Below are 25,343 nucleotides of genomic sequence, written 5' to 3' on the forward strand. Positions count from 1 at the left end.
TTTGACTTCAAATGGCAAATGTTTGTCGATTTTCGTCGCCCTTCATTACTTTCAACTTGTCTGCCAGCGCACTGAATGCTTTCAACGCAGGTCAAATCGCTTTGGAAAGAGATTTATGCGACAAGTTCAAACAAAAGTTAATTAAACAAACTGCTGTGCGACGCTTAGTCGGTGGGTTGGCCGGAGGTTAAACTTTGTCGAAACGAGGCGCTTGTCGCCATAGCGCAAAGTTTAGTCCAATATGTGAGGTTAGACTTCGTATGGTGCGAGAAATCTTCGAAATGAAATGCGATCCCGTGTAGTGTGGTTGTGTGTGTATGTTTATACATTAATATTACTGCTATAAATCACATGGATATTTAATTTTAATAATCGAGTTTGTTACAAAAATATCTTAAATTTTCGAGACAGTCTAACATTTTAAACAAAGATACATTTTGGCCTGTGATTTTTTAATACTCTCGATTTGTTCTATATTTACTCTTATGACTCCAATAAAGACCGTTTCACCGATTTCCTTTTCATTGTCGCTAAATTTTTTTCAAGCCAGCATACTATTATGTTCTGCGATCACGAAAGGGTCACTAAGGCAAGATCCGCAGAATACGGTAAGTGTAGATACAAGCATTAATCACACAGTTCAACAGTGGTTTGAGACATGAGCGCATGTACCAAAGACCACAATTCAAAATATAGAGGTTTGAATTTTGGTAAGTTTACAAGTATCCAACAATAATCTTTGGTCAAACCGCTATGTTTATGAAATAAAGTTTACGAATTTCAGTAAAGAATATAATTATTTAACAAATCTCTGAGATAACAAGTAAGGAAGGGCTAAGTTCGGGTGTCACCGAACATTTTATACTCTCGCATGACAAAGTGATAATCGAGATTTCAGGCGTGGTTGTGAACCGATTTTGCCCATATTTGGTACATGTCATCAGGGTGTTAAGAAAATATTATATACGAATTTCATTGAAATCGGTAAAGTACTTCCTGAGATATGGTTTTTGGTCCATAAGTGGGCGACGCCACGCCCATTTTCAATTTTTCAAAAAAGCCTGGATGCAGCTTCCTGCTGACATTTCTTCCGTAAAATCTAGTGTTTCTGACGTTTTTTGTTAGTCGGTTAACGCACTTTTAGTGATTTTCAACATAACCTTTGTATGGGAGGTGGGCGCGGTTATTGTCCGACTTCTTCCATTTTTGGATTGTATATGGAAATGCCTAAAAGAAACAACTCTATACAGTTTGGTTGACATAGCTATAGCAGTTTTCGTGATATGTACAAAAAAGTTAGTAGGGGCCGGGGACACGCCCACTCTTCCAAAACAGTTACGTCCAAATATGCCCCTCCCTAATGCGATCCTTTGCGCCAAATTTCATTTTAATATCTTTATTTATGGCTTCGTTATGACACTTTGTAGGTTTTCGGTTTCCGCCATTTTGTGGGCGTGGCAGTGGGCCGATTTTTCCCATCGTCGAACTTAACCTTCTTATGGAGCCAGGAAATACGTGTACCAAGTTCCATCATGATATCTCAATTTTTACTCAAGTTACAGCTTGCACGGACGGAGGGACAGACGGGCAGACGACGAACGGACAGACGGACAGACAGACGGACGACAGACAGATTCAACTCTACTCGTCACCCTGATCACTTTGGGATATATAACCCTATATCTGAGTCTTTTAGTTTTACGACTTACAAACAACCGTTATGTGAACAAACCTTAATACTCTTTTTAGCAACTTTGTTACGAGAGTATAAAAATGTTCCCAATAAAATCAAAAAACCTTCGAATGCAAGTTAGAACTTTTAGAATAACATCCAATAAGTACAATATAAATCAGAGTTGGAGCTAAAGGATCCAACAAATAACTTTCGAAAAACTAAATAACACACAACTTTTCAAGATAGTTCACCATACTGTTCCAAACTGTCCCCATGATTAGAGTGCAATGCTGCTCTTTAAGGAAAGGAACATTAAGCGATGGATACAAAAAGGTATTTTCGAAACTCTTCTAAACAGATGGATGGAGTCATGTGTAGAAGTTCACGCAAGTGAGGAAAGTTTTCTGATCGCCATTCACGTGGGAGTGGCCAGAAATGATTCATTTACATATGACTCAAGCAGCTCACGACTTCCGGTCCTTGACCAAGTATCCTCTGGGTAGCCTAAGAACATCCGTTTGAAGGTGAGCTAAAGTGAGAAGGCGAAACATTCCCTGCATAGGGTTGTTCGCTGGGTTTGGGACCCGCCACGTAAAAAAACCACCCCAATGAAAACGCAACAACAGTCTCGGATGAGAGACCCTTCTAAACATACAAACTTTCGAAAATTGACTGTTTAGAATGCAATGTGTTCTGGAAAATATAAAATACCATAAGACATCAGTCATGGATCAAGGATTTCTCGCAAGGTACCCTAACAAAGTAGTTAAGGCAAATGTTATGCCAACAATGACTAAAAATGGCTTTCAGCTTATCACTTCGCTATGCAAGAAGCGGCTTTCTCCCAAGCGTCGCTTTCAAAAGCTGAGCGTACAAATATTTCTCTTCTGCAAACTACTAAGAGTAGCTTACCCTAAAGAGTTTATTAAACTGAGTCACGTACTTGCTCTTCACCGTGAACGTTTTTATTGGATTGCATAAAATCCACCCAACCCAGCTTCAATGTTTATGGCGTCTCATTGTCAATGTTGGCCTGCCGTTGTTCGGAGGAAACACCATACCTGTACTGTTAGGTCGTTCAGACGGTCTAATTGTTGACAATATATTCCCGGTCAATCCCACCGAACACATAGCAAAACCTCTCTGACCATCAGTCCTGGCTGGGTTAACAATTGCGCCGGCTCACCGCGTTTTGACCCTGATGGTTATCGTTTGGTGTTGTCATAAATAACACCCTTTCGACCACCAGAAACCAAATGTTTTAAAACTATAAAAGATAGATTTTGTGACGGTCCAGCAAGGACTAACAGACAAATAATCGGTCATGAGGATTTTTACCATTTTTTGCAACCGTCTAGCTTAATTTTTACACAGCCTCCTTAAAATGATTCCAAACGGTTTTAATTAGCTGCTGAAAATTAAAAGAGAGCTTGCATGACGATTGGCCACCAGGATTTTCATTACTTGGTCGATATTTTCCACAATTGCCCATCCAAAGCATGCTGCATCTTTGCCATCAAAACAACCTGAACGCATATTCTGATTAGATAATATCTGGCAAAACTCAAACGGTGCAACTGAGAATTTTGTGAACAAATTTCGAAAAAAAATTCTCATCTTCCAAAAGCTCTGTTAAGAAAAGATCGTGGTTAAATAAAAAATCGAGGAACTCTGATGGTAACAAGAACTGAAAGTATTACCACAATATTTTCGAAGAACTTTGAAGGAAACCAAAACTGACAATATTTATTTTATTATCCTGAAAAAGAACTTAGACCTTTAAAACTCTATATATCTGAAAAAAATCAAATTCCTTCGAAACAGCATTGTAGAAATTTTAAGTCTGGTTTAATAAGATCTAGAAAAACTCAGAAGGTAACTAAAAAAATGCCATGATCGTCATCAAAAGGGTGGTCGCTCATTCAAGGCTAGTTGTTGTTTTTCATTTGGCGTGTCTTTTACGTGGCGAGTTGCAAACCCAGCGCACAAACCTATGTAGGGGATTTTCGCATTCCCATTTTAGCACGCCTTCAAACGGATGTTCTTAGGCTACCCCGAGGAAACTTGGTCAAAGACCGGAAGTCGTGAGCTGCTTGAGCCATATGTATCGCTTCTGGAGACTCCCAAATGAATGGCGATCAGAGTGAGGAAATCACTTGCGTGAACTTCTACACATGAATCCATCCTGACTTAGGCATCGCCACAAAACTAATACGTACTGACGTTGGATCGTCAGGATCGGGAGGGACCTCTCCGAGCCGTTCGATACCAAACGAGGTTTCAGACAAGGCGATTCCTCATCGTGCGACTTTTGCAACCTGCTTCTGCAGAAAATAGTTGGAGCTGCAGAACTAAATAGAGAAGGCACTATCTTCTATAAGAGTGTACAGCTGCTGGCGTATGCCGTTGATATTGATTTCGTCGGCCTCAACACCCGCGCCGTTAGTTCTGCTTGCTCCAGACTGGACAAGTCTGGAAACACAAATGGGTCTGGCAGTGAACGAGGGCAGGACGAAATATCTGCTCGCGAATGCGTCGACTGTTTGTTTGATGACAGAAGATATTTCGTATTGGCCTCACGCACTACCAGACCCAATTGCTTTGCTTCTTCATATTCACATTATATAAATATGAGAAATGGAACTGATATATTATGAAATGAGTTAAAATATGAATAACAACTTTTTGTAGAAAGGAGAAGTCTAGCCTGCAGAGTTTTGTGAAATCGTGTGGAAATTTTAATATTTCCTTTAATTTCGCGTCCCCAAGAACAAAGCCAGTCTTTTAAGTAGCTGATTTTAAGTACAGATTTTCTCTTTTGCTATTGCAAGCATTGATTATTTCCACAGACAAACTTAAATAGAATCGCTAAATACTTCATCCTTTCATCGCTGTCCGTTTAATGTCAGCGCCCACTTGCGGCGAAAGCGCACAAGCTGGCAAAAAAAAAAAAAAAACAATGCCCACAAAAGGCAACAACAAAAATGTGCAGCAATGAAAGCGCCGCATTAGAAAAGTAAAAGCTGGAAAGCAAAACGGGAGTGCTGAGGGCAAAAAACGAAAAGTCAAAACGCAACTCCAACCGAAAATTCAACTCTAATTTTGGGAAAAGGAATTTAGTGGAGCTGGAGGCAGCCGCAGCCACAGCCGCAGCCGCAGCTTTCAATGCCAATGTCAGGTTAACAAATCGTTGCAATTTAACAAAAAACCAGCAACAAAAGGCAGGCGTTGAGAGTTAAGACCAGGAAGAAGCAGAAAAAAATGCACAAGCTTCAGCGTACAAGGGCAACTAAAAATGTTTAGCAGCATTCCAGGCGTGCAGCAGAAAGGATTTGCAAGCCACAATTGTGTGCGGTATGCAAAAAGGGTGAGCATACCACCACATTCCGAACCCACTAATGAATTTGCGTAGGAATATAATCAGCTGCGCGCAGCAACTAACGGTGCTTATTTAAGTCTTTGCAGGCAGACAATGACAGCTGCGAGCTGAGCTTGCGTTGTTGCCGCGTGTGGCGTGGTATGAAAGACCCAGCTGCGAACAATACTGTTGCATTATTTCAATAGTTGCACCCACACTCGTGCGTATGGCGCAACAAAAGCCACGCAGACACTTTGATTGTTGCAGAAGAAAATGGAAATTTGTAGAAGTAGAAAAAAATATGTGGCTTATTTGCGGTGCGCACACTGCATTTTCTTTGTATTTCTTTGTATTTTTTTTTTTTTTTTTTTTTTTTGACTTTTTAGCATGTTTTTTCGTGCTTTGGCATCACTCAAGTGTAAAAAGTCGCCTCAAAATGAACATTCGCGGTGGAAATTAATTGTAGATACACAACCGAAGATTTATGCCTTGCATACTAATGATTGCCTTTAAAGATGCGCTGTGAAACCCTTCTGAATGGAGTTTTCAAATTTTTTTGAGAATAGACTGGCAACACCAAAAAAAAATATAATACCCTACACATATAAATATACAAAATAAACTTGATTTTGATCTCTGTACGATCTGGAAAATTGAACAAAAAGAGCATACTTTTGTCGATCAGTTAGTACAGCAGCCTATAGTGGTCAAATATTCGCGGTTGCAACAAATGAGCAGCTCCTTAAGAAAAAATCAAGGTGAAAAAACTGCAGATCCATATCTCCAAAACTGAGGGACTATTTGGCATATTTACAGACAGAAGGGTTAAATCGACTGAATGCGTCAGTTTGAAAATGTATTTAAAGAGTTTATAGCATCTCCGACGATTCCTTCTGGTATCACTGACAAAATGGTAAACATAATATTCACTGTTCCGGGTATAAAAATAACAATGAAGCCCAAACATAAACCAAAACTTCCTTAAAGTTGGATTTACTGTTGTTGCGGCTGAAATTCTCAACCGAAAACATATTCGTGGTCGTTCCAGTTATGTAAACCCAATTTTTAAGATCTTAAAAACGAATATGTTGTTTCTCGAAAGTGTCTACAACACCACGTTGCTAATATTATTTCTTGCAAGATTTCTTTTTCTAGATTATCGAAATCTAGAAGCTTGATTGAAGCAAAATGGTTGTCTGCAGTACTAGATTCCAGCATAGGAAACTCCATCAAGCTATCTCCGGATTGAAAAGCCACCAAACAGGTCGATCATTGTATGACAGACGACAGACACATCTACAGTGCGTACGCATCGAGGTACTAGCTTTGACTAATATCTTATTGCAGTGAAGATAACACGCACCTCAGCAAACACAAGGAAGCTTCGACGTACAGAAACAACAGACAGCCAAACGATTTTTTACTCGACTTGTACTCCTGCTCTCTGATAGCACTTATCAGCAACTCGGTATAAGGGCAGCTGCATACGAAACCATTGGTTTTCTGAAAAGACAAACAAGATGAAGAATGCCGTGTCGCAGTGGAGATAAAGAAAGAAATAGGATGCTTACCTCGCAACGTTACACTCGGCCACAATACGTATGGAATGAGGTAGGTACCGAGAGTACCTAGAGTAGTAGATAGAAGCCGAAATACGTGTGTACGAAGAGCTTGACTAGCTAGCCGACAGGGATAATGCTCGATGTAATGCGGCGACTAACAGAAGATTTCAAGACCAAAGCATACTCTTGTAAAACCCCCAGATTAGCAGTGAAAGCATAACACCAAGAGGTGGTGAACCCGTATTTTCTACCTAATTGTACTCTCGTCCGACCATGGAGAAGTGCGAGTAGCAATTACAACAAAGCGGCGGGGGCCGAATGATTGCCGGCCGAGCTATTCAAATACAGCGGCACAGTGGCAGAGGAATGATAAGGAGCATGCATCAGCTTCTTTGTAGAATATGGTCGGACGAAAGCATGCCCGAGGGTTGGAAGAAATTAGAGACCCCATAATCCGATTATAAGCCTCCTCAACATCGTGTGCCTTATTAGTAAGGCTTTAGGCCTGGAAAATCAACAACTGGCCAGATATTTACCCTGTAAACAGTAAAATGTGCTTATTTCAAAGTAAATTTCATAACTTAGTTTAAAAACACTCGAATGATCACAACATGTTAGTGTCTATTTTGATCTATCTATGATAAAATTACATAAATACTTGTTCTATGGTATATTTAATTACTTTTCATCAAGTCGACTAAAAAGTTCTATAAAACTGCATAACGTTATATTTTTTAGATTCATGGGCATTGGATTAACTTTATTACAAGCCGCAACGATATTTTGATTCCTTTTCGAAGGGAATTTCAAAACGAAAAAATGGAATTTTGAAAAACGTCATTACCCTCAATAATGCACCATAATCCGCACTGATTTTAATAGATATTTGTTATAACAGAACAAAGTCTATTCAAATCATCCAGAGCAAGCTACTTCCATTTTATACAACTGCAAAATCAGATGAAAAACTGACGTGGTGGGATATCACCTATCGGCAAAGCCTTCTGAGTCTAACACCAAATTTGTTTGGGTGGTTCATATCTGTTTGCGCTATTTCTCGTGGCTTTTCTAATTGACAAAGCCGAACATTAGAAGTTGAAATTTTGAAATGATTTTATCTTATCTTTGTCCAAACAACTGACGCAACTGACATCTGGTAAAATGTTCAATTTTGTCGCATGAATCTCGATTGAAAGTGTCCAGTTAAAACTCTTACAAACTATTGAAAGAGCCTTAGCCTATTGAGCTAGCCTGAAGCCCAACAGCCCAGTAGTGAAACCAACGGAGCTCTTAATAGTTCTCACTTCGCAGCTATTGAGTGCCTGCTCCATAAATATTTTTACTAATACTAAGTCTTAAAATACAGTTAAGAAATACCGTAATATGTGTACAAATTTTTGGATCAATGATTTAAAAGGTTTTCTCAGACAAATTACTGGAAAATTCGCTTTTTTCGGCCTTCTAACTGTATATAAACCCTTAATGACTATGCGAACTGGCGAGACCCTCGTTAAAAATTCATTTTCTTTGCTGAGTACTAAACAGCTCTCTTGTCACAATGTTATTTATATATTACTAAAGTGTGTTTCAAGGTATTAAATCAGGAATATTATGCATGAAGGTCTTGTAACTTTCCATCTTTTCAACTTTTGTTAAATTTGTATATATACACACGCACATGAGTTTGATAAACACTGGTAAGCAATTTTTCGTTACTTTGAGTGACCTTTTAAATTTTTGTAATTTAGTGATTTTAAATAAAGAAAACTACTTCATCCAGCATATTAATTGTACCACAAATATGTAAAATTATAAACACCTTTAGAAAATTATTTAATTTTTTTTTTTTGAAAACCTTTAACCTTTTCAACTGTCAACGCATTTCAATGTTGCTACAATCCTTTTGCTGTATAACTATTTAATTAGCGACGGCGTAAAATGATTGCCACACTTAACAACAACATAAATACATAATTCGCACACATAAAAATTACATTATCAACCAAGGTATTAGTACTTGAAGCTACATATAACAATTATTACCCAGCAAACCAAAGTTAACAAAGAAGGCATGACTACAGATTTCAAAACAATAACAACTCAAAATACCAACTCGACTTGTTATATGGCGTTGGCACCGCGTCTTATTAGCCTTTACAACAATGTCGCTATCTGGATTTTGTCTGTCAGCAGCTCCGACTCTCGTATGTCATAGTCGTTCTTCTTTCTTGCTAACAATCATCTTATAACATAATGTACCTCTACAACATTCCATCAAGTCTCCCAACTAACCAACGTCACCCATATTTTGCCTACCAGAGTTCGGGCTAGTACTCTTTTGCCTTACCTTCTCACATTTATCTTATCACTCTTCCTACAGCTTCGATCCGGAGATCATACTTGGACAATTTCAACTTGACCGATTGTAAAACCACCAACCAACTTCGACAATGGAGACAGGGCAAGGTAGCAAAAGAACTGATCAAAATATCTATGACCGAAAATAGGTTTGCTTCCTGAATGTGACCAGCGCCCTGATACGCTTATTATTCATCCAGAGCCAGAAGCAACTTGCTTGAACGTCGCAGTGCTTATCCTTCGCTGAATTCACGTCAGCATGTTTTTATAGTTACATCATAAGATCGCTTCCGTAAGAAAGCTATATCTACTTTGAAACCGTACGGTCAAACTATCAGGTTGCAAGGTCGAGTATAGCTACAGCCTTATGTGATTTTTAAAATTTATTGACGTAGACTTGAACAACTGTAAGGGGCACAACTAGTGTGACAGCCTAAAAAAGACGATTTTTGGAAATGAAACTACTGTATGAATTTGGAGTACATACGATTTTCGACGACTCTGAAAGGAAAGTCTTTCAGCCTTCCCCGTGGATGAAACCTAAAAAACTTCTACCGTAATATATTGTCCGTACAATGACCTAAGATCACAAAAAGATCCAAAAAAACAAAAGTTGCATTTTACTCAAAAATATTATCGTTTTTGTCCTGCCAAGACTCGATTTATTATATAAGTAAGATCAAAAAACTGGTAAGCCCTTGTAAGGTCTGTATAAAGAACTACCAGAAAAATTTGAAAGTCATGTATATAAGTTCACGCAAGTGAGAACAGTTCCGCCACTCACATGGGAGTCTCCAGAAATGATTATTTTACATTTGGCTCAAGTAAATCACGATTCCAGTCTTAAACCAAGTATTTTCTGTGTAGCCTAAGAACATTCGCTTTAAGTCGAGCTAAAGTGAGAAGTCGAAACATTATTCAACCGGATTGTGCGCTGGGCTTGGGACATGCCACGAAGAAAAGTCCCCCAATGATAAGGAAACAACACCCACCGATGAGAGACCCATCTTTTTGATGAGATCGGGTAATCAGTCAAGCAAATCCGAAAAACCTTGTTTTGAGAAAAGCGCATTTAAAAATAAACTGATAAAGCTGATTGAATTGAGCAGTTATACCTTAGAAGGCTATAACTCAAAAAATATTTGATTTGAGATATCGATTTCAATCCGCGTACATAGTTGTTATTGGAACTGTTATCTAAGCAATAATAAGGGCTGCATTTTGTTAAAATATATAGCTTTAGAAGACAAATTTTTTGGAAATTGAAATTAAATGGATAAATAAGTTTAAGTAGGTTTTTAGAAATATACATGTCACAGTATCTTTAAATAAATTAAACCTTCTCAACGAAACTTGCGTTCGTGGATCTATAACTTGTCTATATAAAGAATGAACCATTTCTATATTCCGTGCTTTTTTAAAAAAAATCACAAAAACTTCAAATTGAATGGGGAATGTTTATTATCAACATCAAACAACATTCTTTGGCAATTATTTTTTAAGGATTGTCTCTTTCAAATGTTAGCTGCGACTCTGTCTCAGATAGTCCATATATTGAGTACAATTTCCCATGACTCGTTCGAGCATTGCGACTGGTTACTGACGGCTAGACTTCGAGCTTTGCATATCCCCACAGGAATTCTAACATTCTAACTTGCTACGTGCATTTTTAAGGATTATCTTAGCATTACTGTTAGCTGGGAAATTTTTAGAAGCATCAATTAACTTTTGAAACAGCCGAAACCCAAAAGCTAGCTAAAATGGAATATGTTGCTAACACCTCAAATTCAGTGACATTTCACGCTTCGGTGGCGACACCAACACAATGTTGCAAGCAAATATTTCTTCTACTTCATGCAACACTATGCTTATAACCAAAATATTTATTTTACCACCAACCAAAAGTGACTATTTATAGCACAAGTGTAATAAGCCGAGAGGTTTTGAATGAAAAGTGAAATGATTGAATTATGAAAACACACCTACAATTTGAAATTACAGCGCGCTCACTTATTTTTATTAAATAATTTTTCTTGTTTTGTTTGCGGTTGCGCTTGTTGGTGGTTAGTCAATTGTGTTAGCGTCACTAATTGCAGGCGATGACGACAAATGCGTAGGCGCTGCCACTAAAATTTGCTTTAACATGTAATCTAACAATTGCGAAGAGAGAAAGAATGGCAAAAGAGTGGCCGAGCTTTGAAGCACTGTAGTTGCAAGGCGCCTTAAAGAAAATATGGGAAGGTTCCGAAGATATAGTTAAGGACAGGGTTAGATTTACTGTATAAAGGTTGCCACATAATAGTCCAAAGACTTAACCACTTAAGAACTTTTAAAAAGGAACAGTTTTCGTTTAGCTTTCCCTTAAGCCCCTGAATTTAGTTAATTGTTCATATTGCTTCGCTCTTTCATAATAGCACCCAAAAACTAGCGCGGAGCCGAAGCCTCAGTCGACCAATTCACGTCGCTTAAATAATTGTTGACATAGTAACCAATCTGGTCGGAATTGGGATGACATTTCTAACGACAGTCGGGTCTAAGTAAGAAAAGTTCAATTTTGAACTGCCTGCCTGCTCAGCTTTAGCTTTCGTCATCGCATTAGTGTGACCCTTCCGTTGTTAAAGCCCAAAAGTGTTGTCCACCTGCCGGATTCTAAAAAAATCTTAAATTTTGAGATCTCTGCGGCACTTTCGCTGTATGGTATCCGTGTAATACTCACCACCATAGTTGGTAGTTTTCCATGAGTACTTCATTTTTTGAGTGAAACTACTGAATAAACATAGTATGACCCGAGCAATCGTCGTGCCGAAAGCAACAATTAGTGTTCAGCGGACGATTTTGCATTATACCAACAGAAGGAAATTCAAATAATAGTTTCGGGACGAAATAATTCAAAAAAACGCAAAAGCTTTTCAGTCCAGGCTGATCTAGAAATTGTTTGTCCATCGAGTAAAGAATGGGAGCCTCATATAATATATGAAGGCATCCAGTCTTACTCATCTTGTGAATGGTGTTCAAAAGTCATTTATATAGAAAATTAAACCCTACAGTAACTGAAATATTGGTTCATCCAACAAATATACGAAGATAACGTTTCATGTGGGTTTAACAGTTTGTTCTATGCGCGAATCTCTCAACTGCAACACACTGTGCGCCCCACTGAGAGCGCTTAAGCCATCTTCTTCAACAGTTTTTCCTTTACCACCCAACAATTTGCAGCTGAAATTGTCCTAAACAACAGTGATGACAACTACAATATAATGAAATCATTAAACCAAAGCAAAAAAAAAAAAAAAATAACACAACAACAATACGTAACATAATAAACTAAAAGTAAAGCCACGAAGTCAATGACTTTCTTATAAAAGACACTGCACGCAACAGCGAAACCTTTAGTTAACGAGTTGAAGTGCGCCGCTGTTGACTTAAGTATAGGCCTATTCGTATTTCGGTCATCTTCGGTAAAAAAAACGCTGAAAGGATAAAATCTGTGATTTCGTGGTATTGCTTTGCATGATGTTTCGTTACCTAAACTTTACAACAACAGCTAGGACTATAGCAATAGTTTTTGTGTTGTTTCTCGGTTCATTAACTCGTGCTGAAGATCGCGCTACGTCGGCAGCTTCCGTTAAAACCAACTCGAACCAATCAGCGTCTCTTGGTTCGGGTTCCACGAGGCAAATAGATGGTTATGTTAAACGGAATGCAAATTTGCAGGATTTATCAACATCAAGTTCGGCTAAAAGTTATGATACACCACCAGAATTTTATAGGTGGGTTATTCTTTTCGAGTAATTAGTTAAAAGAGTGAGAAACATCAAATAGTCTAAAACTATGAAATTCATAGTGCCGTATATACAATTTATTTAAGCGACTTCGGTTATAACGGTTAAAAACTACAAGGTAAGTAAGCTGATTTTTCGTGAGGACACGAATAATCCCTCTTAGTCAGCCAGAAATGGCTATGCGTTATGATGTAGAGATATGGATCAAAAAGACTGTCGTATGCCAATATGCTTGCTACAAATTTATCGATATCAATTCCGGCCAATTCGTAGGTTCAGATGTTTTAACTTTAGTCTGGACGCTGGAGAAGTAAGTGTCTAGTTATTTCCACCTCATCTTCCATCTTGCAATTTCAACAAGTTAAGTCCTTCAATATCTCTAACATCACCGCGTGTGTGCCAATAGCACAGTATCCAGCTGGGACACCTCTCAAGTCAGTTCAATGAAGCGTTCACGTTACACCCCGCGAACGTAGGGGAACACCTGCACGTTGCCATTCTGATGAATTTTGGGTAAGGGTGCCCTTTCTTGCACCTTAGATATTCGCGGTAATTTAATTACAGCTTTCCAAGTCTAAAGAATACCCAGTTAGTAAGAATAGAGTTTGAAAAAATGTTCATGACTTTGTAGGAGACCTGTTAAAAAACTGATGAAGCATACCAAAAAGTAAAATAATTTTAGTATGAATCTTAATACTCCGAATACTAAACTATGATATTACAATGAGTCGAGGGGTTACTTGGTAAGGGTAGGATATATTCGTCTTGAACATGACTTTTGTAGGAAATCTGTTAAAAAATTTATGAAGGATACCAAAAAGTAAAATAATTTTAGTCTGAATCTTAATACTCCGAATACTAAACTATGATATTACAATGAGTCGAGGGGTTACTTGGTAAGGGTAAGACATATGCGTCCTACTCACTCTTATATAAACATTATTTCTTTGATTTTTCTAAAAAAATTTTCCCAAACTTTAGAATAAACATAAGTTAAGGTTCAAAGTGATCCCACTATCCCTTAATTTATTCTACGTCGACCTAAAATTGAGGACTCCCAAAGCCATAACTAGAAGAAATACAGCAATGAATATCTCTTCTAGCAAACACATCCGCATTTTAGTTTCCCGGTGTATCACTGACATTCAATATCCATATTAAATTAGTATCACAGTATGCCGTTGCATTGAAGAGAAAGCAACACATCTCTCAACCATCCCACTTCTTTAAGTAAAATATTTTGTGTGAACTAAAGTGATGAAGCCTTACCCAACCGGCTCCCCATGCAGTTATAATAAAGTAAACAGAGCTCGTTTTAAAAGGTACTGGCTGGCAGTTCAAGGTTAAATACTGGCCACTAAAGTACAACCTTTCAGGAAGACTTTTTATTAACAATTGTATTAGGATGATTTCGGATTCATTGAAGAAGATAAGAGACTTGGGAGAAGTGGTACGTAATGGAGTTACTGGAGGCTTGTATGGCAACTGATGACACCTCTGGATTTCAAATCCAGATATAGCTGTTTCTTAATAAAGCCTGACAGAAAGAGCATGGTTTGGTACAGCGGTTAGATGTAGAAAAGGGTCGATTATTATGTATTCAATTCTAAGGCGCGATATTGAGTAATTTGCTCTGAAAATTTTTGGATATGAATTCTGCTACAGAAAGAGGTACCAGATCTTGTGAAAGCTACTTATTGTATTAGCAGTATGTATTCTTCGATTCGAGTTGAGTCGAGTATCTTCTGTCTACATAAACCTGTCTGCAGTTTGGAGAGAAACCTAGTCCAACACGTTGATTGCGTAATTTTAGTTGATGTATTGTTATGAGATCTGTCTGACAGCTAGATAAAATGAAATAATGAACGAGATTGTTAAATATGATAAGGAAGGAATTTTTATGAGGGTTTAGGAACAGCTATTTACATATATGAAGTTTAGTCAAGTAGCTATATTTACCATACCGCAGAAAACTAGGCTCATCTGAAGGCGCTACTTGGAATAATGACTAAAAAATTGTGCACCAATATAGCGAGAATACTATATAGTTAATATATGTTGGATCATGAGTTCGAAACTCCGCTGAACCAAAATATTCGGTTTTTTTTCATATTTTTGTAAAACTGCTTCGGTTCGACGCTAATCGGTTGTATATGAGAACGTGAAAGCCGCCTAGAGAGCTTGTGTAATGAATAACAAGACCAAATGTCAAAGCAAATAGGAGCTAGGATGCGCATTTAGGAAAACTTGTAAAAAAAAAAGTTGAAAACACAAAAATTCTACCAACACAGCGATGAATGTAAGGAACTTGGCTCTGCGCCCATGTTTAATATTTATGTTTTAACTGCAATTTTTAATTTTTGCAGAATATTTAGGCTTTTCCAGTTAAAAGTAAAAGTTGGCAGACATTCAAAAATGAAAATATTTACTGACCTCACTTTTTTCATTATTTTTGTTTTTGTTTTGCAATTTTTTTAACGGTAAACTAGCCTCAAAACACTTAGCAACACTGCTTGCATTCATTGCTATTTATAACGGTACAAAAGACTAGCTTTAGAATTGCAAAGTGGATTAGGTGGCAGCGCTGCGATGAGGCAACATTTAAAAATGTCAAACGAAATAAAATAAAAAACCATGTACATTCAACTAAAAATGCGACAAACCACATTTTATGAAAAAAGCGAGGCAAAATGCTAAAAATAAAATAAGAACAAACACAACATAGCTAGCGAAATAGTGAACTGCAATGTGAAAGCTAACACCTTAATGCCCATTAAAGGCGCCACGACGAAAAAAAATAACAGAAATATCCTTCCTGTTCTTGTAGTTGTTTTGTTGTTGTGTATGCCAAGCATATGTTGCATGCCCAGGCACATTTGAGGCAGGAGTTTGCCTGAAATCCAGCAATTTGTCGCTTTCACTTTTATTTTCCACGACTAGTCGTTGTTGTTGCTATTTATAATCCCCTATGCACGACAAAAAAGCCAAAGGCTAAAGCAACAATGCGACAAATTATGAACACGCGTGACAAAACATGTGGGCGAACACACACACATACACACAAACACGCATATAGTATGTTACAGCAAAACAGTCACCGTGAACCTTGCAAAATTTGTGGGCGCAGATTCCAGCAGACCGGTGTTAGCAAACGTCCTTTCTGACACACACACACACACTCAATTCCACATATCTCCTCGTGCGCGGCAGCATTTTAAAACTGCGAGTCACATACTCAAAGCAAAGCCGCGCCGAGACGTGCAGCGTCATGTCCAGTCCAGCCGACCCGGCGATAAAATATGGCACACAGGAGACCAGAGACGTGGCGCTTTGATAACCCCTTACTTACATTGTTGCTTTGTTGCTCCCCCAACCATGTCCCTCTCTTCACTCTGTTATCACATTTGCCCTTGTCACGTTCCTGCAATGGTCTTTCAATGGTGTCTTTTGTAACAGTAAACACAATGATAACGCAATAAAATGTAGAAAATATGCTCATTCACAAATTCTTTTAATCAATTTATTTATATCCCCTCCTCTCAGGCACCCATTGCCATTATCACATTTGAACACGGGACGTGAAATCGAATTTCTTTAATAGCATAAGTTCTCAATGGAATTGAAGTGAAAAGTAAACTTGAAAAGATGGCAGGAAGTATGGCGTACGGTTTGGTTGTGGATTGCTTAAGTTGAATTGAAAAAATCTGAAGGTGAGTGAGAGTAAGCAGTATCCTCTCTATAGTTCACCACATGAACTGTAACAAGCGGTCTACTTATTCAGTGCTCTTACTTGTATAAGATATATCTCTACTTTAAAAAGTACTATATCTTACCCTTTTGAGCTTTTACCACACCCTTGTAACTTTCATAAGCTTTTAGATCCATTAAAGCTTTGTACATGATAAGAATTGTGAAAGCTTCAACTTAACCAAAATCGCAACATTAAGACAACCTCAAAGGTGACTTCACGAGTGCTTAACGCCCAAAAAGCTTTCTAAGTGATAAAATATGAAAGCTCACACTTAACCAGAACCGCTATCATTAGATATCTTTAAAGCATTGCATTACTAAACCAACGCCTTTGAAAAAAGCAAAAATAATAGTAGGACAAAACACATTGGGAGAAAAAGAGAATATATTCAAAAATTACAGGAATCTTAATTTAAGGGTGATCAGAAATCGGTAATCGATAGCGAATGTTATGTTTCCAGATTTGTCAAATAAAAATAATTAGGGAAGCATAAAGAATCATTCGAAATTTCATACTACATTTTTTTTTTTAACTGATTGTGCGCTTTCTCTTCATAGAGGTCCAGGTTCCAGCAGCCAAACATCAACTCCGACAACAGGCTCGTCTTCAGCAACAATCAATACACCATATCATAATCGCGACAGCGCCACAGCAAGCTTTATCTCCAAACCTATCAAGTTTCCAGACCTTACTAGCCACAAAAAGTTCCACAACAACGCTCCCAGTCAACAGCTCGCGAACTCTTTCAACAGCTGGCAACAACAACGCGAACAAAGCGCTCAGGATCGGATCAGTGTGAGTAAGTAGTGCAGTTCCACAAAATCTCCAAACTCCAGAATATTTTACCACTTTTCTTTCATATCGATACCAGAACCTTACGGCAGCAACGAGGTGCATGGACTAACTTCGGGTTATGCACCTGGCGGAGGCGGTGACCACCTCAACTACCATGACATACGACCCTACACAAACGGTGGACACTACATCGAATACGGTCCCACACATGCCATTGGACACTACGGCGCCAGCGGTCATAGCGGCTACTATGGCGGTGCGCACAGCGCCGAAGCCGGCGCTATACCCTTCGACGTGTACGGCGGTAAAGGCAGCGGTCACTATGCGGGCGCCGGTGGCGAGTACTCATACACTTACCCGGAAGTGCCGCACGAAACGGTAGCGCACAAGGGCCAGCACGAGCTGTCGCAGAAGGCTTTGTTGGCTAAAAGCTTTCTCATACCGCTCGCAAGCGCCGCAGTGCTGGGCATCGCTGCGGCGTTGGTCAGCAATCCGCTGCTACTGCAATTGGGCACAGTATCTGGTGTGCCGGTGGGCGTGGTGGGCAAAAGACGACGTCGAGATTTGCGAACTTTGAGTGCAGCGAAAGCGGGATTAGTGGCAAGCGAGCTGAAGCCGAAGTCTGAAAGCAAAGCTGCGACGGGCGCAGACATGGCTTATCGTGCACAACATCTGCGGGCCAAGGCACGCGTATAGTTAGTAGAGACGGTAATTCAATTTTCTATGGTAAGGCGGCACAGTTGCGCGCAGCATTGTGATTGAATTGTGGAGTAGAAAAGGAAGAGATTGCGCTTAGATAGTAAAATACTCAAGTAAAGACAGACCAAATCTTGATAAACCATAAGGCAAAATGAAAAAAGAGAAATAAATTTAATATAATAACATGTTACACATACGCACATATTTACTGGGTGCGTTTGAGTTTATTTGATTTTGTTCAAGGTAAGCGCATTAAGCAAACTCTTTACTGTTATCCCCACTTAGCCGTACAAACCACTTTTCTTTCGACTTCATTTCTTCTTAAGCGTTTGCAAATCTTAAAACTTACTTCCAAGCATAATCGTATGGAAGTTTAGCCTGGGGGCTTGACTTGCTCACTGAGCCACTCGTGTGTGTATATAAACTTACCGCAAAATCACTTCGTCGGTCGTCATGTCAACAATTACTGTAGCGTGCTTTCAGGCTGCTTGTATTGCTATTTGCATTAGTGTACAGTGAAGGTCATTAAATTGGGCAGCAGTTCAACTGGAAGTGGAAGAAAATTCGAAATGTAAAAATAATTACAACAAAATTGTATATAATAATACTACAACAAGAGAAATGTTCATTTCAATTGTTCCAAAGCTTTAATAAAAAAGTGAAAACGGTCAGTTTGTATGGCAGCTATATGCCATAGTGCTACGATCTGGGCGCTTACGACAAATGAGCAGCTGTTTTGGGGAGAAAAGGACTTATGCCAAATTTCAGAACGATATCTCAAAAACTGAGCGACTAGTTCACATACATATATACAGACGAAACGACACACTGTGTTCGTTTTTATACAATACAAGTATATTTATACAATATCCAAAATATTTCTTAAAAGAAAGAAATGGTAAATTCTGTTTCGTTTTACCCCTATCATGCGTTCTACAAATAAGCAGAGAAAGAAGACACTAAAACCTAGCGGACTGTGCAATGAACGGCGTTTTAAATTTGGCCTTCTTAAGAAAACTAAATTTTAATAATAAATCACGTTTAATTGTATCAAATTATAATGATTATTAAACATAAAAGTAAATCACACTGATTACAGCGATGCTCCAACTTTTCCTTTGCTTCTTTGCTTCAAAATATCCCTCAGTTTCAACGATCACTTCTTCCTTCGACGATTTCCCTTTTTTTTTTTTTTTTTTTTTTTTTTTTTTTTTTTTTTTTTTTTTTTTTTTTTTTTTTTTTTTTTTTTTTTTTTTTTGTTTTGGAATCTGAAAACATGAAATAGTCGCTGTGGGTCAGATCTAGAGAAGACGGTGGGTGTGGAAGCAATTTGAAGCCCAATTCATGGATATGTGTCATAGTTCTTGTGACACGGTGCATTATCGGTGCAAAAGCAGTTTCTTTTTTTCTTCAAATGTAACCGTCTTTCGGCGATTTCGATCTTCAAACCTTCCAATAATGGTGTGTAATAGTCGCTGTTGATGGTCTCTCCTTTTTTAAGGTAATCAATAAAACTTATTCCATGCGCATCACCAAAAACAGACACCACAAACTCGCCAGTCGTCTCCTGTCCATGCTTTGTAGTCGGTTCATCGCGTGTCCTTCACTCAGATGACTTTTGATTGGACTTCGGAGTGAAATGATGGAGTCACGTGTCATCTATTGTCACATATTGACGCAAGAACTCGGATATATGATATGTTGTTTTTGGTCAAAAGTGAGTAGGTGTAACCCTCACCTGACACAGAGCTTCATATTCTTAGAGTGCCTACTAGTTTTTCGTCCGTAACAGCCTCTTTTGGATGTTCCGTGCTTATTTTATCACATCTAAGCATAGGATACCAATCTTTTATGGTGGATTTTTCTGGGAAGTGGCCGGAAACTCGTCATCGAGCAAACTGTATTTTTTTCGCTCAAAAGCAATATTTTATCAACCCGCGAAATTCATGATATCCATTTTGACACAATAACTTCACTCAAAATGATATAATTCACAAATTAATGATCTGACAGCTGTCAAAATTTATACATGCGCTCTTGAAGGTTAAAAATCATATGAAAGTAGCACCATCTATGTATCAGGCCGAGGCTTTTAGAATATACCAAACCTAATCGTATGGAAMGCTGGCAAACATCATCGATTCAGTTCGACAACTAAGTATGGAATCTAGTATAAATAAACCCATTTTGGTAACCTGTAGCTCGCATTGTATAAGTACGATCGGGCACGCCTATATAGGAATATAATTTTTTGTACAAATCAAACTTCTCAGAGAGTTTTCTGCTTCATTGAGCTTCAGCTTTGTTTGAGCACATGTCAAAGTTATGATAAACACTAGGAAAACCATACATCATATTTTACAGAAGTGTGATTAGTTTTGCTATTTGATTTGCGGAATTAGCATGAAATCATCTACTGTAAGCTGTTCTCTTACAATCAAACTCTTAATACGAATCTGGTCTTTGAACAATTCAAAATCTTTAGTCAACAAAAGTGGACACCATAGAAGTTCTGAGAGCTGTGTTATGAGGATCTTATGGAAAATTCACCACAAGAGATACATGTGAAATTGAATGTTCGAGTTTCCAAAACGGTCGAGAGTTTCATTGTGAAATTATCATAAAAACCGTAGCAAGTTATGGAACAAAACGCTTTATATTTAACCTATATCGAATCGCTTGAACTATACTAAAGGAACTTCGGTGCTGTTACATACTAACTTTCTTTGTTATACTAAACGCAATCCTTCTCTAAGAGGATTACTCCACTTGGATTCGCAAATACTTATTCATTATCTTGTATTGAATTAACTGGAGACTTTTGCCGTTGCTTTTACAGATATTCTTTTTGAAAATTCAGCTGAGCTCGAAACTAGTGAGCGCAAGACGCGAAAAAATCGCGAAAGGAACCTCTTCTTATGACTTCTAAATAGCGCAAGATACGCCACAGATTGATTAAAATCCTTTAAAGCTAAATGTCTTCTTGTAAAGAGTATCAGTTTTGGACTACTTGGTTCATTACTTAAATAAATAACTCACTCTTATAGTACATTCCAAAGACAAGTCTTAACCAAGCTTTATAAAGCTATTTGAATACCCAACCAGGTATACCCCTTGTCGGGCTATCGAATTAAATTAAATCTACTGAATTGAGCTTTTTATTGGTTGTAAGTCTGGGTCCGGCACTAAAACTAAAGGCCGAATAGTTTCCATATTGAATAATTGGGTGAAAAAGAGGAAACGTCGGCGAGCCTCTAAGGTATATACATACTTATCTAAATGATCAGCATGATGAGATCGATTTAATTATAACATGTCCGTCTGTTCCCCCGTCCGTACGGTCTAGTCACTTAGTTTTCGTGTTACCAACCTGAAATTTTGCACACGTCGTCTGATATCGGACAACTCCAGCATTTACATAGCCGTAATACAAATTGAATGATCGGAGTTAAGGTAGTAGTCTGGTAACTTGTGTTCAAAATATCGAAACTTTTTTTGCTTAATTTGAAGGCACAATGTCTTGAGAATATACTGTGAAAATTTCAGACAGATATTCGAAATATTGCGGGAGTTATAACGAATTTCCTAGAACGCCTCGGAGTCCAGCTTTTAAGGTCGACCGAACTTTAAACGCGTTTTTCGCAAAACGTTGTTTTTCTGGTCAGCCCGGGTTCGAAGTTTCTTTCTATTGAAGCGATTGCTTATCATATTTTCTGGTGCGTCCTAATAAGAATTTTTTTCGCCACTAACTTTTTATTTTACAACCCTTTCTTTGCTAAAATAAAAAGACTTTTTTTTTAAAGTCCGCAATGTTGTTATTTACCCTTGAAATAGAAGAATATCATGTCAATAGATTAAGAATAATCAAGAATATTTGAATTCAGATAACACCGAGCGCCAAAATCACTGGGGCCACTCACGTCAATTTTTTTTTTTTTTTTTTTTTTTTTGTTTTTTGAGTTTCCAACTTCGAGTGACAATAATAATAGTAATAAAGTATTAAATTTTTTCAAATACATCTTTTTTTATAAATTCTATATATAAATAAAAAAAAACTCTTCATATTCAAGGTAATTCGTTTTTATTTTTCTATAAAAAAACCACGCTCCACAGAAGTCACGAAAATAGGCATAAGTTACCAGACTACTACCTTAAGTGCTTGCGTGGACAACTTTTTCATATTAGGTTTCAAAAAAGTCTTGCGGTATTGTTATTGAATTTTCAATTGTTCATAAAATTTTTTTGATGACTCATGCCCAGCTCTTGACTGATGCTACGGCTGCTACTATGCCGGTCTCTTTCGACCAATTCAGCGATTTTATTGCAATTTTCGACGACAGGGCTTCCGGACCGTAGCGCCTCTTCGACCACCTCTACACCAGAACGAAAACGTTGAAACCATCGTTCTGCGGTGGAAATGGAAACTGTATCGAGTCCATAAACTGCACAAATTTTATTGGCGGCTTGAGATGCATTTTTGCCTTTATCGTAGTAGTACTGTAAAATATGCCGTGTTTTATCTTTATTTCGCTCCATGTTTGCGACGCTACAACTCACGAACGACTTAAAAGAAACGACAATCAATCAAACACGTGTTAGCGCGTGAAATAAGCTTTCCAACAAGGTATAGCATGACCCGATGCGACGAATAAAACTAGAACTACGCGCTCTCGGCGCCAACTAGCAAAAATACCGCAAGACTTTTTTGACAAACAATATGTCGTCGCGAAAATGACATGAGCTATTGTCCACGACAACACTATAATCAGCGAAGAAATGATTCAAATCGAATGGCTATAGCATATAGCTGGCATATGAACTGTACGTTCAAGATCAAATGCTGTATGAAAAACCTTTTAATTTTTCAAGCTATCGTTCCCAAATTTTGACAAGATTATTTCTTCAGGCATACCTACAATAGCTTAGCATATTGCACAAATCAGACTAGAATAGCATATAGCTGCCATACAAACTGAACGATCCAACTTAAGCCACTGTATGGACAACTTTTTTAATTTGACATTATATTTTAACCAAACTCGGCACGGATGGTCGTACAAAGCAGCGGTATAATTTGCGCAGAAATTGTTCAGATCGGACCACTATTGCATATAGCTGCCATACAAGCTAAATTTCTATACTACTTTATACCATACAAGTTACCATTTGTGAAAGATCTTAAAGCTTAATATTCTTTCTTGTTTTAAATACAAGTTTGCGCTCAAAGACACTGTAGGCGATTTGTAGAGTTCACCCACCCATGAATGTAAACAGTATCTGCAACAAAGATCAAAATCAGCATATCCTACAAGGCATAGTACCATAAATCGCAAGCAGGGAGGCGCATCGGGCAACATGCGATCGAATACAAATGTTCGTATGTCGGTTTTGGAGACTTACATACACACACACATATATATATATATATTTTAATGCATATGTGCATGCGCTAAGCATATCTACATATGTTTGTACTTTTGTTAATATGTAAATATGTATGTATGTATAGCATGATGTACTCATTTATTTATATGCAACATTTCATGGTCGTACAATTGCGATGAATCATGCAACAGGCTGTGTTGCATGCGCATTAATTTCGTATGCATGCGGTAAGTTCACTTGCATATACATACATATGTACATACAAACAGACTCACATGCGTACTTACGTACATACATACATATGTAAGTACTTTAGTACTTATGCACACACTTAACTGCTTGTAAGCATACATATATACAGCCGAATGAAAATGAAATGAAATGGAAATTGAAAACAATCAACAATTGTAGCAAAAGTCATTGCTGTTGCCAGCGAGGGCGTTCGCCGCTGTGCTGCAAATGTTGCAAGAACGACGAGTGACAATAAATTAGTTATCATACCCACACATCTAAGCTTATTTGCATGCGAATGCAACAATAAATATTTCGAAACAGATTTGCATATGAACACATACATATGAACATATGTACATACAAACAAAATCAGGAATGCCAATCTGTTCAATACATTTTTTAGGGATTTGTGAATCTATAAGTGCAAATGCTAACAACTTTTCACCTTTGCACGAGCCAAGCACCATTGGGGGTAAGCAAGCGCACAGTGGTACAGTTCCATATAATTTTTGTATAAATTGTATAGAGCTGGACTTCTATAAACATATAGTGGATATTAACAGATTTTCAGCAGGGAACTTCTAAAATCCTCCTAATTAATTGTCCTTTTTTGTTTGTGTTGCATAATGTTTTTTGAACTTAACCTCTAATATTTATTTCCGTAACAGAGTAAATTACGTTTACCACGATGTTTGTCACACCCACAAGGAAAAGTAGATCATGACCTAAAATGCAAAATAACGTAACATCACTTGTCATAAGCTTACAGGCAAAGGAAAAACAATATTATAGAAACCATTCATATTGAAAAAATATTTTAGTTGTGGTTATAAAATGGTTATATATTGATTATATCTGAAAATTTATGCTACAGATATGTCATATGAAGTAATGAATCGTAAGCAATAAAAAAATCAATTTCGATTTTTTGATGATACCTTGTTTTGCATTTTGGTGACGATTTTTATAAAGATCAGCAGAACGAGCTCAGTCGATTTGGCGATATACATACATACATACATACGTCTCTCTGTCTGTTGAGATATCGAACTTAAATTATTGTACTCGTATATGTTCTTTTGTCACCAAGCCGTAGGAACCGCCGATATCGGATCACTATAGCGTATAGCTGTCATATAAACACAGGTATTTGTATGGAAAACTTTTTGATTTGTAAAGGTATCGTCAGCAAATTTGGCGGAGATTATAGCGCAAAGTATTGCTACAATATCATATGAAATTGTTCACATCGAACAACTATAACATACAGCTGTCATACAGCTGATCGATTCTACTTAAGTCCCTGTATCGAAAATTTTTTGATTTGTGAAGATATCGTCACGAAATTTCGTACAGAATATTGCCTCAGGCAACGCTACAATATTCGAGCATATTGTTTAGATATAGTATATAGCTGCCATTTGAAGTGAGAGATTAAAATCAGGCTACATTTCTTTTTATCCTCTTATTTTTATACTCTCGCAATAAAGTTGCTAAAGAGAGTATTATAGTTTTGTTCACATAACGGTTGCTTGTAAGTCCTAAAACTAAAAGAGTCAGATATAGGGCTATATATACCAAAGTGATCAGGGCGACGAGTAGAGTTGAAATCCGGATGTCTGTCTGTCCGTCCGTCCGTCTGTCCATCTGTCCGTCTGTCCGTCCGTCCGTGCAAGCTGTAACTTGAGTAAAAATTGAGATATCATGATGAAACTTGGTACACGTATTTCTTGGCTCCATAAGA

At 37.8% G+C, this 25,343-nt stretch overlaps 2 protein-coding genes across 3 annotated transcripts in view; one reads left to right on the forward strand and one right to left on the reverse strand.

Moving 5' to 3' along the window:
• LOC108972435 (protein sprint) overlaps positions 1–25,343 on the reverse strand; it is a 553,725-nt gene that overhangs the window by 494,793 nt on the left and 33,589 nt on the right. For both annotated transcript variants that reach the window (XM_018938999.1, XM_018939000.1), the window contains exon 3: positions 18,410–18,526. In XM_018938999.1, coding sequence (XP_018794544.1) covers positions 18,410–18,435 — 26 coding nt within the window. In that variant the 5' untranslated portion in view covers positions 18,436–18,526. The remainder of the gene's footprint in view (positions 1–18,409; positions 18,527–25,343) is intronic.
• On the forward strand, positions 12,467–17,977 carry LOC108972437. The gene is made up of 3 exons (XM_018939010.1): positions 12,467–12,723; positions 17,044–17,285; positions 17,358–17,977. Exons 1-3 carry the CDS (start codon positions 12,467–12,469, stop codon positions 17,975–17,977), a joined length of 1,119 nt encoding a protein of 372 aa, XP_018794555.1.

This window comes from Bactrocera latifrons, unplaced genomic scaffold, assembly GCF_001853355.1.
Source record: "Bactrocera latifrons isolate USDA-ARS-PBARC rearing strain unplaced genomic scaffold, ASM185335v1 scaffold_4, whole genome shotgun sequence".
Taxonomy (NCBI): domain Eukaryota; kingdom Metazoa; phylum Arthropoda; class Insecta; order Diptera; family Tephritidae; genus Bactrocera; species Bactrocera latifrons.